Below are 12,677 nucleotides of genomic sequence, written 5' to 3'. Positions count from 1 at the left end.
AAAATATTCCTACGGCAAGACATAATTGACGAGAAAAACTGGAAAATAAATTTTATCAAGCGTTAGCTGTGTGAATATAAACATCGTAAGAATCTGTACTCTCTGCAAGCTATTAGTTTCTGTGTAGTCCAAAACATCAACGCCAAGATACAGAGGAGGAACTACATTTCCCATAAAGCAGTGCGCGTTGGGTGTAACGAGAAGGTTCTCTACGAAGGCTCAGTGGTGCCAGTTCCGTAGCGAGGCAACATGGCGCCGACAATTGCTTCACGTCTGTACTCCCTGCTCTTCCGCAGGACTTCCACCTTCGCCCTAACCATCGCAGTGGGCGCCCTTTTCTTCGAGCGCGCTTTCGACCAGGGTGCAGACGCGGTCTACGAGCACATCAACGAGGGGGTGAGGGCCTGGGCCACCCTGACCTTGGGCCCGCCTGAGGGGTGACTGGGAGGGAGGGAGGACGAAAGTCAAGTCTTCCCTTTCCAGGACCGGGGTGAAGTATGTCCATTGTCTTGAGACTATACTTTCAGTTCTCTTGACCTGGTATGAGTCCCGGGTCTCACACTGACCCCACATTGCAGGGGTTGGGAGTATCGGTATGTCCTGCCACACTTCCCACATGCTCATTTGCAAAAGCTAATGCCTGAGACTTTAAAGGTCCGAACTACGGTGGCAAGTGATTTGGAACCCCGACCTCTGCCTCTATGGGTGGTGTCAAGGGCAGCAGGTCAGTCGTTAAAAGTATGTCTCCGTAGACTGTGTGGCTTATAAAACTGATGTATGTTTTAGTTCCCAAGGCCTCCCAAGCAGGCAACTTTTTTTTGACTAAAACAAAAGTGGAGGCTATAAAATCTCAAGTCCTGGCTGGGAATACTGGAACTTTCCAGTTAACGGTGGCATTAAGTGAAGATCATAGTAGTAATTACCTCCTGGGATACAGATGAGGTGCCACCGTTAGGGTACACTGAAAGATAGCATCCTCTGCGTGTCTTAGAGAACGTGAGCACATAAAGTGGGAAATGGCAAGTCTTTTTTCACTTAACCGTTGCAGGTACTTGTGCGTATTTTATGTCATGAGGCTGTGGCTGTACTGGGAAAGGCCTAGGCCAGATGGCCAGTCTGTTCTCCACTCTGCACCGGTTCCTGTTCTCTCTCTCTCTCTCTCTCTCTCTCTCTCGCTCTCTCTCTCGCTCTCGCTCTCGCTCTCGCTCTTACCCCTCCCCGAGGGAGGTCAGAAGAGGGTGTTGGATCCTCTGGGACTTCAGTTACAGATGGAGATGGTTGTGAGCCACAGTATGGGCGCTGGGAACTTATCCTGAGCTCTGGAAGAGCAGCCGGTATTCTTAGCCACTGAGCCATCTCTCCAGCTCCTTCATTTGCTTTTCTTTTGAGACAGGGTTTCTCTGTGTAGCCCTGGCTGCCCTGGAACTCACTCTGTAGCCTCGACCTCACAGAGATCTACCTGCCTCTGCCTCCCAAGTGTTTAGATTAAAACTGTGCCTCACCTCCACCCAGCAACTGGTTTTCAATTCAAGGCTCTGATCTACAACTCAGAAAGGCCCAGTCCACTAGTTGCCATGTTGCCTGTGGCATGGGTGGCTTCCTGCCCATACAAAAAATACTGCCACTCTGATCTTTGTAAGCATTTCCATTGGTCGTGAGTGCTCACAGATAGCTAAAGGTATCTTAAGTACGTTGTTAGAACCCACCCATTTCCATGCTTTTAGGAGGGAGAACCGTAGCCAGCTCAGGTCTAAGGAAATAAAAAGTGGCTCAGTGAAATGTGCTGAACCCAGACATCTGTGGCTCTGGTTTGGGACCATTCTTTCAATCTGCCTTAATTTCATGTGGAAGTCCGATTTTCTCTTTCCACTTACTTACTATGGTTAATGAGAGTTGAGTGTTTTGCTTTTCTTTTTAGTTTTGTTTTTTCGAGACAGGGTTTCTCTGTGTAGGTCTGACTAGCTTTTTTTTGTTTGTTTGTTTTTGTTTTTTTCGAGACAGGGTTTCTCTGTACCTTTGATGCCTATCCTGGAACTAGCTCTTGTAGACCAGACTGGCCTCGAACTCCCAGAGATCCGCCTGCCTCTGCCTCCCTAGTGCTGGGATTAAAGGTGTGCGCCACCACCGCCCAGCACTACTGTACAATTTTAATCAGAGTTTGACGCTGATTTCTCAATATTCTTTACTTTGGACAATGAAAGTAGGTTGTAAAGTGTGAGGGCAAAGGTTATAATCAACTGTTGTGTTTTAAATGCAGAAGCTGTGGAAACACATAAAGCACAATTATGAGAACAAGGAATAAGCCCTTGCCCCTGAGGAAGGAACGGTTCCACCTGTCAGCTGCTCACCTGGAGCTGGGCCTCAGCCTGAGGATGAGTTTGAAGATACTCTTCATGGACCACCCGTACATTGGCAAGCAATGGCTCCATCCTACGAACAGACTCTAGCTTCGGCTGTGTTTGAAGTGTGTTTGACTACAGTTATCAGCAAATAAATGGAAATTGCTCATGAGACCTGCTTTTGCACTTTGACTTTCTGATCTTGGTAGTTGAGAGTGTGTCCAAGCCCCATGCAAACATCTGAAGACTCCACTATTTGGAGATTTTCATTAACTTCCAAAGAATTCTGGTTTCAGCACATAAGCCTGAGAGATGTTGCCTTTAAGCCATTAGTTACAGTCTCTTGTTTTTATTTAATATGAATGGGTGTTGTGGTGCCCAAGGAAGCATTGGACCCCTGCAACTGTAGTTACAAATGGTTGTGAGCCGCCAAGTGAGTGCTGAGAATTGAACCCAGATCTACTGGGATAGCAATTGTTGAGCCATCTCTTCAATCCCCTCCATTTTTAAATCACATATAGTGGGGAAGCACTGTGGTCCTGGCCAGGAAAAAACCTTGTTCTAGGAGTCTTGCCTGTCTTGGGCTAAGGTCTGTCTTTTGCATTTTAAATTGATGAGTGATTTTTGGTTATCTCCACGTCTTTGTGGGCCACGGTCTCCCACCAGGGTTCCTGCCAAGGTCAGTTTATGAGAGTTCTGATGCATTTAAATTCTAAACCCAACAGTTCTAGCTGTGTGTACCAAGGGCAACATTCAACCTTGCTGAACTTGAGAATCCTTATCTGTAAGGTGGGGATAACAGAGACAATCTATTTTACAGAGGGCTTTGTGAATTTTAAAAACTTGCCTGTAGGAGGCTGGAAGAGAACTTGCTGTTCTTGCAGAAGATTGAGGTTTGAAACCAAGTACCCACCTTGGGTGGCCTGGAATTCCAGCTACAAGAGGACCACACACTCTGGCCTCCGTGGGCACCACTTTCAGACACAGCCGCATGCACACACAAATCAGTCTTCCTTTAAACCACAGACCGTGTCACAGGAGGCAACTGCTGACAGGAATGATGATGAGGACCCAGAGAAAGGGCACTATGGCTCCATGGCAGACAACATCATGATGGGAAGCAAATGGCCAATGAGCAGGCTCGGGGGCGTGGTCCAAGGATGGGGGGCGGGCCAGGGATGAAGCCCCCTGAGCATTCTGGAAGGCTGGAGCAGTAGGACTGTAAGGAAGACGGATTCAGGAAAAAAAAATAAATAAAAATAAAAAAATAAAAAAAAATTGTGTGGCCCTGCTCGAAGAGCATGTGGTAGAAAATTGCATTGCATGTGGGTCTTGAACTTTTTAAAGGGAAACAAACACTAGGTACCACAATGTGATTATGGACTGGATCAAGAGCTCACAAGGAGGGGAAACAGCCACAGCAGAGTTGGAGGCTTCCAATTAGCTGAGACAGGGAGGTGATGGAATTGAGCCATTTGGGTTGGGCCTTGAAACAAAGCTGAGGAAGCAGAGTGCAAGACCCGAAATTTGTTATGTTTGTGCAACAGGAGATGTAAGCGGCTGAACAGGGTTGAGGGGAGTAAACAGAACCAGATCAACCTCAGAATGTTAGTGCTACTCTTAGAAATGAACACTCCTAAAAACACTGGTGCTGCGGGCAGAGCTAATCACCCTAGACGCAGCAAAAGCATCGAGAAGCATGCATGGAACACGTGTAGAAAAGCTGGCTTTTGTAGCTGGGGAAGTGCCCAATCTAGGAAGGTAAAACACCCACCTACCTGCAGCCAGTCCCCTAGAACCTGCCCTGAGTTAGCCAGAGAGATAATCCAGAATCTTCTCTGGTGGATGATTCAGATCAGGAAAGCCATGCAGATGTGGGAGAGACCCTAGGAATCTCCTAGTCTGGTCTACTTATGGCATTTCCTTAAATAGCCAGGGCCTAGGAAATTACATTGTCCACTGTGCTGTCAGCGCTTAAACTGAATGACGCAAGGTGAATAAGGCTTTCAGGAATAATTTCTTTAAAGTGAAAGTTGAGGCAGGGGGATTGCAAGTCTGAGGCCACCCTGGGATTACAGATGTTTGCCACTACACCTGGATACTCTTGTGAAACACGATGGAATCCAGCTAGCCTCTAACTCACAGGGGTAGACCTGCTCACATTGAAGACAGGCATCGCCAAGTGCCCAGTGCAAGTCCGATTTCTTGCCTACTGGGCTGACAAGGGTGAAGAAAGATGAGCGACTCTGAGGCAGGTAAACGGAACAGCCTTGGAACCTGCTACTCATTCGGCTTGGGCCACATACATACCCATCTCCAAATAATGCTCCTAGCAACATGTTGCTGTGCTGGGGCCCCTAGCTTCACGGCGATGATGAAGGAAGATACACATTGCAAGCAGACATGGCACCGGGATATATGCATGAGTGGTGGCTGTCAGTGCTGGGACTGAACAGGACTTTAACTTTATGTCACAGATTTCTCTACTACAGTGGAATCACCACAAGGGGACAAAAAGACATACCCTTGCCGGGCATGATGGGGAATGCCTTTAGTTCCAGCTCTCAGGAGGCAGCTGCAGGCAGGTCTCTATGAGTTTAAGGCCAGCCTGGTCTACCAAGCAAGTTCTAGGACAACCAGGGCTATACAGAGAAACCCTGTTCTGAAAAACAAAACAGCAACAAACAAACAAACTAAAACCCCTGGGCTCTCTTACCTGTTCAAAGCATGGTTTCAAAAGCTTTGTCATCAACAACAGGTGAGCCACAAGGCTGGAATGCTCCCAGAACTGGAACCCCCTAGGGACATACCAAGTAAAACCAGTAGGAAAAAGGCAGGAGGAGCTGTTGCCAAAGAAAAGCCTCAATCAACAGAACTCCCCTTGTAAGATCCAGAAACCCAGATGCCAGGCAACCTGCCAGAGCAAAAATCACAAGCATTTGTTCTTTGTTGACTTCAGAATGATTCATTTGGAGGTCACCCAGTCGAGGGACATTATCAGCTGCCTGGTAGCTTCTCTGCAGATCACACCTCTGATGTTTGCGGGGTATAGTTGCCTGGCTCACTTTCTACAAGCATGCAGGCTGGCCTTGCTAAAACTACCCTTCACTAGAGCCTACGGTGTCCGATGGGTGGCTAAAATGGGATCAAAGGCTTGGCAACTTTGCTTTTGGATTTTATTGCTGTCTTGATCTCTGGGTCAGATTCTGCTTAGCGTTGTATGGACATATGCTTGGTGCATCAGCATCCATCTGTGACCCCAACTCTGAGACAAGGACTGGAGGATCCCTGGGGCTTGCTGCTCAGCCAGGCCAGACACATCAGTGAGTGCTGGGTTCTATAACAGACCGTCTCAAAAAATAAAGTGAAGAACGGTTGAAGAAGATACCCTGTATCTATGCACACTTGTATTTCCTGTTCTTGGGAGGCCGAAGCAGAAGCAGGACTGGCTCCAGAGTAAGATCCTGAGGCGGGGGGGGGGGGGGGGGGGGGGGGGGGGGGGGGGGGGGGGGGGGGGGGGCACTATGCTATCGGGGGAAACTGAGCTGAGGCACGAGGATTGCTTAAACCTAACAAGGTGTCAGAAAGCTACATAAATCGAATTCTAGAAGGTCTTTGAATTAATTTATTAGAAAATAGCTTTAGGCAAGCAGCACTGCCCTCAAATAGGATTTGAGCTCCTCCACAGGCCCCTAGTTTCTCTCCTATTCAGAAAAGTCTCTCCACTGGGGCTTGGTTGGACACACCTGTAGTCTTGGCTACTAGGGAGGCTACAGTTGAGCCCAGAAATTCAAGGCCAAACTGGGTAGTAGAGAGATCCTGTTCCAAAAAAACAGACACAAAACAAAAAATGCCCATTAAATAATCAATAAGCCAGAATCAAACACACAAAACCAGACAGAGCTGAAAATGGAGCTCGATGGTAAAGCACTGCACGAGACCCTGGGTTCCACTTCCCGCACCACAGACTTTTAAATCATGAGCATCCATTCAGCTATCCTTTCAGCAAGTCAGATTGGTGTGTGTGTGTGTGTGTGTGTGTGTGTGTGTGTGTGTGTGGTGTGCGCGCATATGTGTATATGTGAGTATGCCTGCACATTACAAGTGTATACATGTGTTTATGTGTGCATGGAGGCCAGAGTCAGCCGCAGGTGTCGTTTATAATTATTCTTTACTTTTTTTTTTTTTTCGAGACGGGTTTTGATGTAGTTTTAGAGTCTGTCCTGGAGCTAGCTCTGGTAGACCAGGCTGGCTTCGAACTCATAGAGATTCACCTGCCTCTTCCTCCTGAGTGCTGGGACTAAAGGCATGTGCCGCCTTGCCTTGATTATTGCAGATTACTGGGGATCTAAGTTCAGGTCCTCGTGCGTGCACAGCAAACACTACCTACTGAGCCATCTCCCAAGGCCAGGGAACCTCTAGTGAATGCCTTTTCTGTATGAAACCATCCTAGATCCTGGGTACATGGTAGAGACAAGACAGCTCCCTGGTCTCTTGAAGCTGATGTGAGAGACACATACAGATAGTAGAGAAGAAATCAGGTAGGAGGTATTATTTTTTAATGTGTTGTTTGTGGGTTATATGTTTGTTTTTTGAGACATCGCCTCTTTAGGTGGCCATGACTCTCCTGGAACTCACCATGTAGACCAGGCTGACCTGGAACTCATAGTGATCCACCTGCCTCTGCCTCTTGAGTGCTAGGATTAAAGGTGTGTGCCACCATGCCCAGTCCTAGGTATGAAGAAAATACAAAGGAGCCACAATATTGTCACATGCTTTCAAGAGGTAAAGATGAGGTAGATCTCTGGGACCATGAATACTTAAATAAAATACAGTGACGCTGAGTGCTGTCAGGGTGACGGGTTTGAAAACCACACGGAGGCAGGTAGTCTGGGAGTTCATAGAAATGACGTCAGAGATGAGAGGTGGCTGGAGATCTTAGCAAGCATCAGAACTCCAGGAATAAGGGCAGTTCATGCAAGGGCCTGAGGAGGGCACAAGTTTGATACTGTCACCAAAGCAAAGACATGAGTTTAGGGTTCATTTTAAAAAAGAAAAGGGAGGAGCTGGAGAAATGGCTCAGTGGTTAAGAGCACTGCCGGTTCTTCCAAAGGTCATGAGTTCAATTCCCAGCAACCACATGGTGGCTCACAACCATCCGTAAGGAGATCTGGCGCCCTCTTCTGGCCTGCACCACAGACAGAATATTGTATACATAATAAATAAATAAATCTTAAAAAAAAAAAAAGAAAGAAAAGGGAGCAGGGTGAGGTAGAGCACATCTTTAATCCCAGCACTCAGAAGACAGAGGCAGGAGGATCTCTGTGAGTTTGAGGCCAGCCTGGTCTACAGATCAAGTTCCAGGACAGGCTCCAAAGCTACACAGAGAAACCCTGTCTCGAAAGACCAAAAACAAACAAAGAAACAAACAAACAAATAAATTAATAATTATGTCTTTAAAAAAAGCTTAGGGGCTGGAGAAACAGCTCGGTAGGAAAGAGCACTTGCTGCTCTTCCAGAGGCCTGGGTTTGATTCCCAACATGCACATGGAGGTTCACAGCCATCTGTGGCTCCATGCACCAAGCATGCATGTGATGCACATACATAGATGCAGGCAAAATAGTCACACATAAGGGGGCTGGAGAGATGGCTCAACGGTTAAGATCATTGCCTGCCCTTCCAAAGGTCCTGAGTTCAATTCCCAGCAACCACATGGTGGTTTACAACCATCTGTAATGAGCTCTAGTGCCCTCTTCTGGCCTGCAGGCATACACGCACACAGAATACTGTATACATAATAAATAAATTAGTATTTTTAAAAAATAGTCACACATAAAACAAATAAATGTTTTTAAAAAGGTAAAACCAAGAATACAGCACTTGCTTAGGAAAATGAAAAGAAAAAAATGATTTGGGGTGTTAGGAGAGTAGGATTTCCACATTTAATCAGGCTGATCTTGAAATCATGGCAATCCTCCTGTCTCAGCTTCCTGAGTACTAGAACTGTAGGCACCACTAGCAAAAAAATAAAAATGTGATCTACAATTTTATTCTTTAGGCTCTATCTTGAGTAACTTCTCACGGATGTAGGCAGGCACTGAGGCAGGAGGCTCTTCACTGTCTCTTAAGAGGATATAATCAGAAAACACCCAAGTGTACACTGTAGACAGGCAGACTGAAGCCACCTGCACTGGGGTGTGAGTGGCCACTGAACACGAAGTGAGAAGGAAAAGTGTTCACAGACTGCAGAATACACAGCCCTAACTGTGTGTTCACCATGCAGAATACACAGCCCTAACAGTGTGTTCACCATGCTCCTGGTTTTTGTTGAAAGCCAAGGCGTATATAAGAACTGCTCCAAGAAGTCCAGACCAACAGCAATTCTTTCCACACGGGGTGTGTGTGTGGGGGGATTATCATTTCTTCTTTGCTGAGTTGTGAGAACCACACTGAGCGTGTCATTGCCTTTGTAGTAAGAGCGGAAAGCCATGTAAGTTATTTAAAAGCAATAGAGTCCATCCCTGGCACACAGCCAGCCCTTCCCAAAATAAGGAACAGGGGCTGCCCTACAAATGAGCTTCGAGTCTTCTGAGGATGACAGAAATCAATGCATTGTAAATGTCTGAGCGATGGGCAGAGGCGGGGCGGAATACAAATTCCCTGGGTGAGTCGAAGCTGAGGGAACCTGCCTGAGAGACAGCAGAAGATGAACACGCTGTAGGGGGTAAAGTGGCTAGCATGTGTGAGTGCGCACGCACGTGTGCATACACACATGCACGCACACACACACACTGTCTTCTTTGGGCTCCCCATGGCCAGGCTTGTGGGCTGCTGGGAATCCGCATATGGGGAGATGTACCACTCTCTACTCCATTGTAAGTGGAAAACGAAGCTCAGAGCGGTCGTCCTGTCAGGGGTACATGCTACTAAAAAAGAAAGGCAGGGCAGTTGGCGGCAGAGGGGAGGTTCATAGCTACTAACCTTTATTCTATTATTTCATTCATTCATTCATTCATTTGAGACAAGATTTCTTTGTGTAGCCCTGGATGTCCTGGAACTCTACTGGTAGACCAGGCTGTCCTTGAACTCACAGAGATCCACCTGCCTCTTCCTCCTGCATGCTGGGAATAAAGGTGTGCATGCGCCACCACGTCCAGCTTCATGTCTACTATTTTAAGCCACGGAAAATTCATTTTTCTCTTTTCATCAGGGCCATGGCCTGATAGACTTGAATTTATATACAGACTGAATGCCAAGGGCAGATGCCAGCTGGCCCCAAGGACAAAGCAATGAGAGTAGACAATGCTGGCTAGGAGCCACTCGGTTTGTAGTCTGTGCTGACGGCCTTCCTGCTGCTTTCTGTCCTAACTTTGTTTCCAAACTTTTTTGTTGTTGTTGTTGTTTTGTTTTTTTGAGACAAGAGTTTCTCTGTGTAGTTCTGGCTGTCCTAGAACTCACTCTGTAGACTGGTCTTGAACTCTGAGATCCACCTGCCTCTACCTCCACAGTGCTGAGATTAAAGACATGCACCAACACCACTGGGCTCTGTTCCCAAACTCTTGCAAAGAACCTTCTCAGTCCCTCCCTTTCCCAATCAACTCTCCTGCTCAAATATCTTCCAAGGCTCCCAGTCCTGCTCTGCAGATCCAGGCTCCTTGCACCTCTCTCTTTTGTGAACCTGTCACCTGGCATCCTCTGCTCTGCTGTCTGCGGTCATTGGTTATGGAAACGGAATGGCTGAACTAAAATCTAACCCCTGTAAACTGAGAACTGGCTCAGCAGTAAGTGTGCTAGCCGCACAAGCCTGGTGATCCAAACTCAATCCTCAGAACCATGCAAAAAGCTGGATGTGGGGACTGAAGAGAGAGCTCAGCCATTAAAAGACTGTTCTTCCAGAAGACCTGAGTTCAAGTTCCAGCATCCAGTCGGCAGTTCACAACTGTCTATCACTCCAATCCCAGGGAATCCAATGTCCTCTGCTGGTCTCTTTGGGAACCAGGTAAACATATGCTGCACGGACATAACACACAGGCAAAACATCCACATCCACAAAACAAAACAAAAACCGGAGATGGCAAATGTAGTGAGGCATCTGTACGATCAGCTCTCCTCTGCGAGACAGGAGAGTCTGCCTGAAGCCAGCTAGCCTGGAGGGTGCTCCAGGGCAGAACCAAGAGGAGACACCCCTCCTCAGTAGGGTAGAAAGGACCAATTCTTCAATGTTGTCCTCTGGTCTTCACATGAGCATGCTTGTGTGTGCATGCACACACACACACACACAACACATTGTTCAAAAAATAAAAGAGTCCTAGCTCTTCCGGTCTCCATCTGGGGCAGCTGGAAGGCTGCTTCCCCTCTCATATGAGGAATGGAATGGTAAGGACTGCAGGGCCTCCAGGAGTGGTGGGAAGCTATGCCATGGTGCTTACAGCATGCTCAGCCCAGGCCGACCAGGTCAATTTTGGTATACTGCAGTGACAAAGAAATTAACGGGCACAGGCTGGAGAGATGACTCGGTTGTTAAAAGCACTTGTTACTCTTGCAGAGGACTCAGGTTTGATTCCCAGCATCCACATGGTAGCTCACAAACATCCACAATTTCAGCTCCAAGGGATCCAACATCCTCTTTTGGCCTCTGCGAGCAACAGGTATATATAGGGGTGCACAGACATACATGCAGACAAAACAGTTCTACATGTAAAATAAACCTAAACACATTTAAAACATTTAAATGGGGGCTCCTTCTCCAGTCTTTACAGAGCAACATAAATTAGCACATTTGATCCCCTTGGCACAGACTGAGAGCTCTGGGGATGACTGTGCAGCTAAATCATCCAAGCGTCTCTTGCTTGCTGTTCCCTCTGAGGTCTGATTGTGTCCCCTTGATCGCAACCAGTGTCCCAGGCAATCTTGCATCTCCAACACTATTTAAATCCACAGCCCGGTGCACTCCTGGGACAGCCTTTATCTCATCCCACAGCTTACCCTGTGTAACTGAATCCTCTTCCCTTCCCTGTCCTTGATGTCTGCACAGGTCTGTCTCTGTCTTGTGCAAGCCTCCAGCAGTGAGGGCCACTACCAGCCTCTGGCAGCAATTCACGGAATGTCTGATTGCTTAATGAGGCCTTTCCAACTCTCCATTGAGAGAGGCTGTGGTAAAGTGGAAATTATAAAAATGTATTCTGCCCAGCTTCCTAGCTTTCCCTTCCTTTGCCCCTCTATTTATAGAACAACTTGAATTATATGTTGCATCAGTAGAAGTACCATGTTTAGAATCAAGGAGGTGGTCCATGTTAAACCAAACATACACAGAATAACCCCCACCCCCACCCCAGCTCAAGTATCAAACCAGAGAGGAGCAGAGATGAGGGGTTGAGGACACGGACCCTGGAGGCTGGCTGACCTGTTTGAATTCGGCTGTGGCCACTTTGCATCCGTAAGCTAAGGACTGAGCTGTTGTAGTGACTGCCGCTGCGGCTGCTTGAACTCTGTAGAGCAGGGTGGCCTGGAACTCACAGAGATCCACCTGCCTCTGCCTCGCGAGTGCCACTATCCCTAGCCTATTGCACCTGCTCCTACATGGCATGAGAACTCACCACGCTTAGGCAGCATACACATAGCTAGCTGAGCCACCTCCCCACCTCTTGGCTCTGGCCTCAGCCCAGGGCTCTCTTGACCCGCCCCCACCCTCCTTATGGATGGATGAGCAATAAAGAGAACAGGCATGAGCAGGCCTGAGAATCTGGGTGAAAGAACGCTGAGCAAGGAGATGAGAATGTGAGATGGGAGAGGGGCCTGGAGCTGGAGCTTACAGGAATGGGGCTCAGCTTGGTTCTTGGGTGAAAACTTTCCACTTTTTTTCCCAGGAGGGGCGTGAGTCATAATGACCTCCTTGGGATGGCAGAACACTGAAGAGCTATGCCACGGTGGTGGGTGGGGTCTCGCAACTGGAAAAACAGTTGGTGTCATGATGTCATTTCTGGAAAACTAGAACTCAGTGCCTCTCACTTCTGTCATTCAGGCCACAGCAAGTGAACTGACAGAAATTCTGTGTCTGGGAGAGCCCCACAGACATTCAAAAATCCTCAAGACCATGGGCTAGCTAGCGGCCTGGGGAAGACACAGGGGCTTAATAAGCCGAGAATGCTAAGGGCCAGGTGACACCTTACTAATTGATCGTAGAGAGTTTTCTGTGTGATAAGAAGGCACTCTCATGGCTGGTTCAGGACTCACCCCCCACTCACACCCTGCACGCACAGAGGCTGCAGATGGCATCATCTTTGTTTTTATTCTTTTGCGTGTGGGGGTGTTTTGCCTGCATGTATGTCTGTGCACTC

The 12,677-nt window shown here is 47.7% G+C and overlaps 1 protein-coding gene across 1 annotated transcript; it reads left to right on the top strand.

Annotated features, from left to right (window-relative positions):
• Nucleotides 1-209: 209 nt before the first annotated feature.
• Uqcr10 (ubiquinol-cytochrome c reductase, complex III subunit X) lies at nucleotides 210-2,513 on the top strand. Its single transcript, XM_050141408.1, has 2 exons — nucleotides 210-396; nucleotides 2,258-2,513. The coding sequence occupies exons 1-2, from the start codon at nucleotides 250-252 to the stop codon at nucleotides 2,300-2,302; spliced, it is 192 nt and encodes a 63-aa protein (XP_049997365.1). The 5' UTR covers nucleotides 210-249; the 3' UTR covers nucleotides 2,303-2,513.
• Nucleotides 2,514-12,677: the final 10,164 nt, after the last annotated feature.

This window comes from Alexandromys fortis, unplaced genomic scaffold (genome assembly GCF_014885135.2).
Source record: "Alexandromys fortis isolate MF-2015 unplaced genomic scaffold, M_Fortis_MF-2015_v1.1 scaffold_7, whole genome shotgun sequence".
In the NCBI taxonomy this organism is placed as follows: domain Eukaryota; kingdom Metazoa; phylum Chordata; class Mammalia; order Rodentia; family Cricetidae; genus Alexandromys; species Alexandromys fortis.
This window is presented reverse-complemented; position numbering and strand designations above follow the sequence as displayed.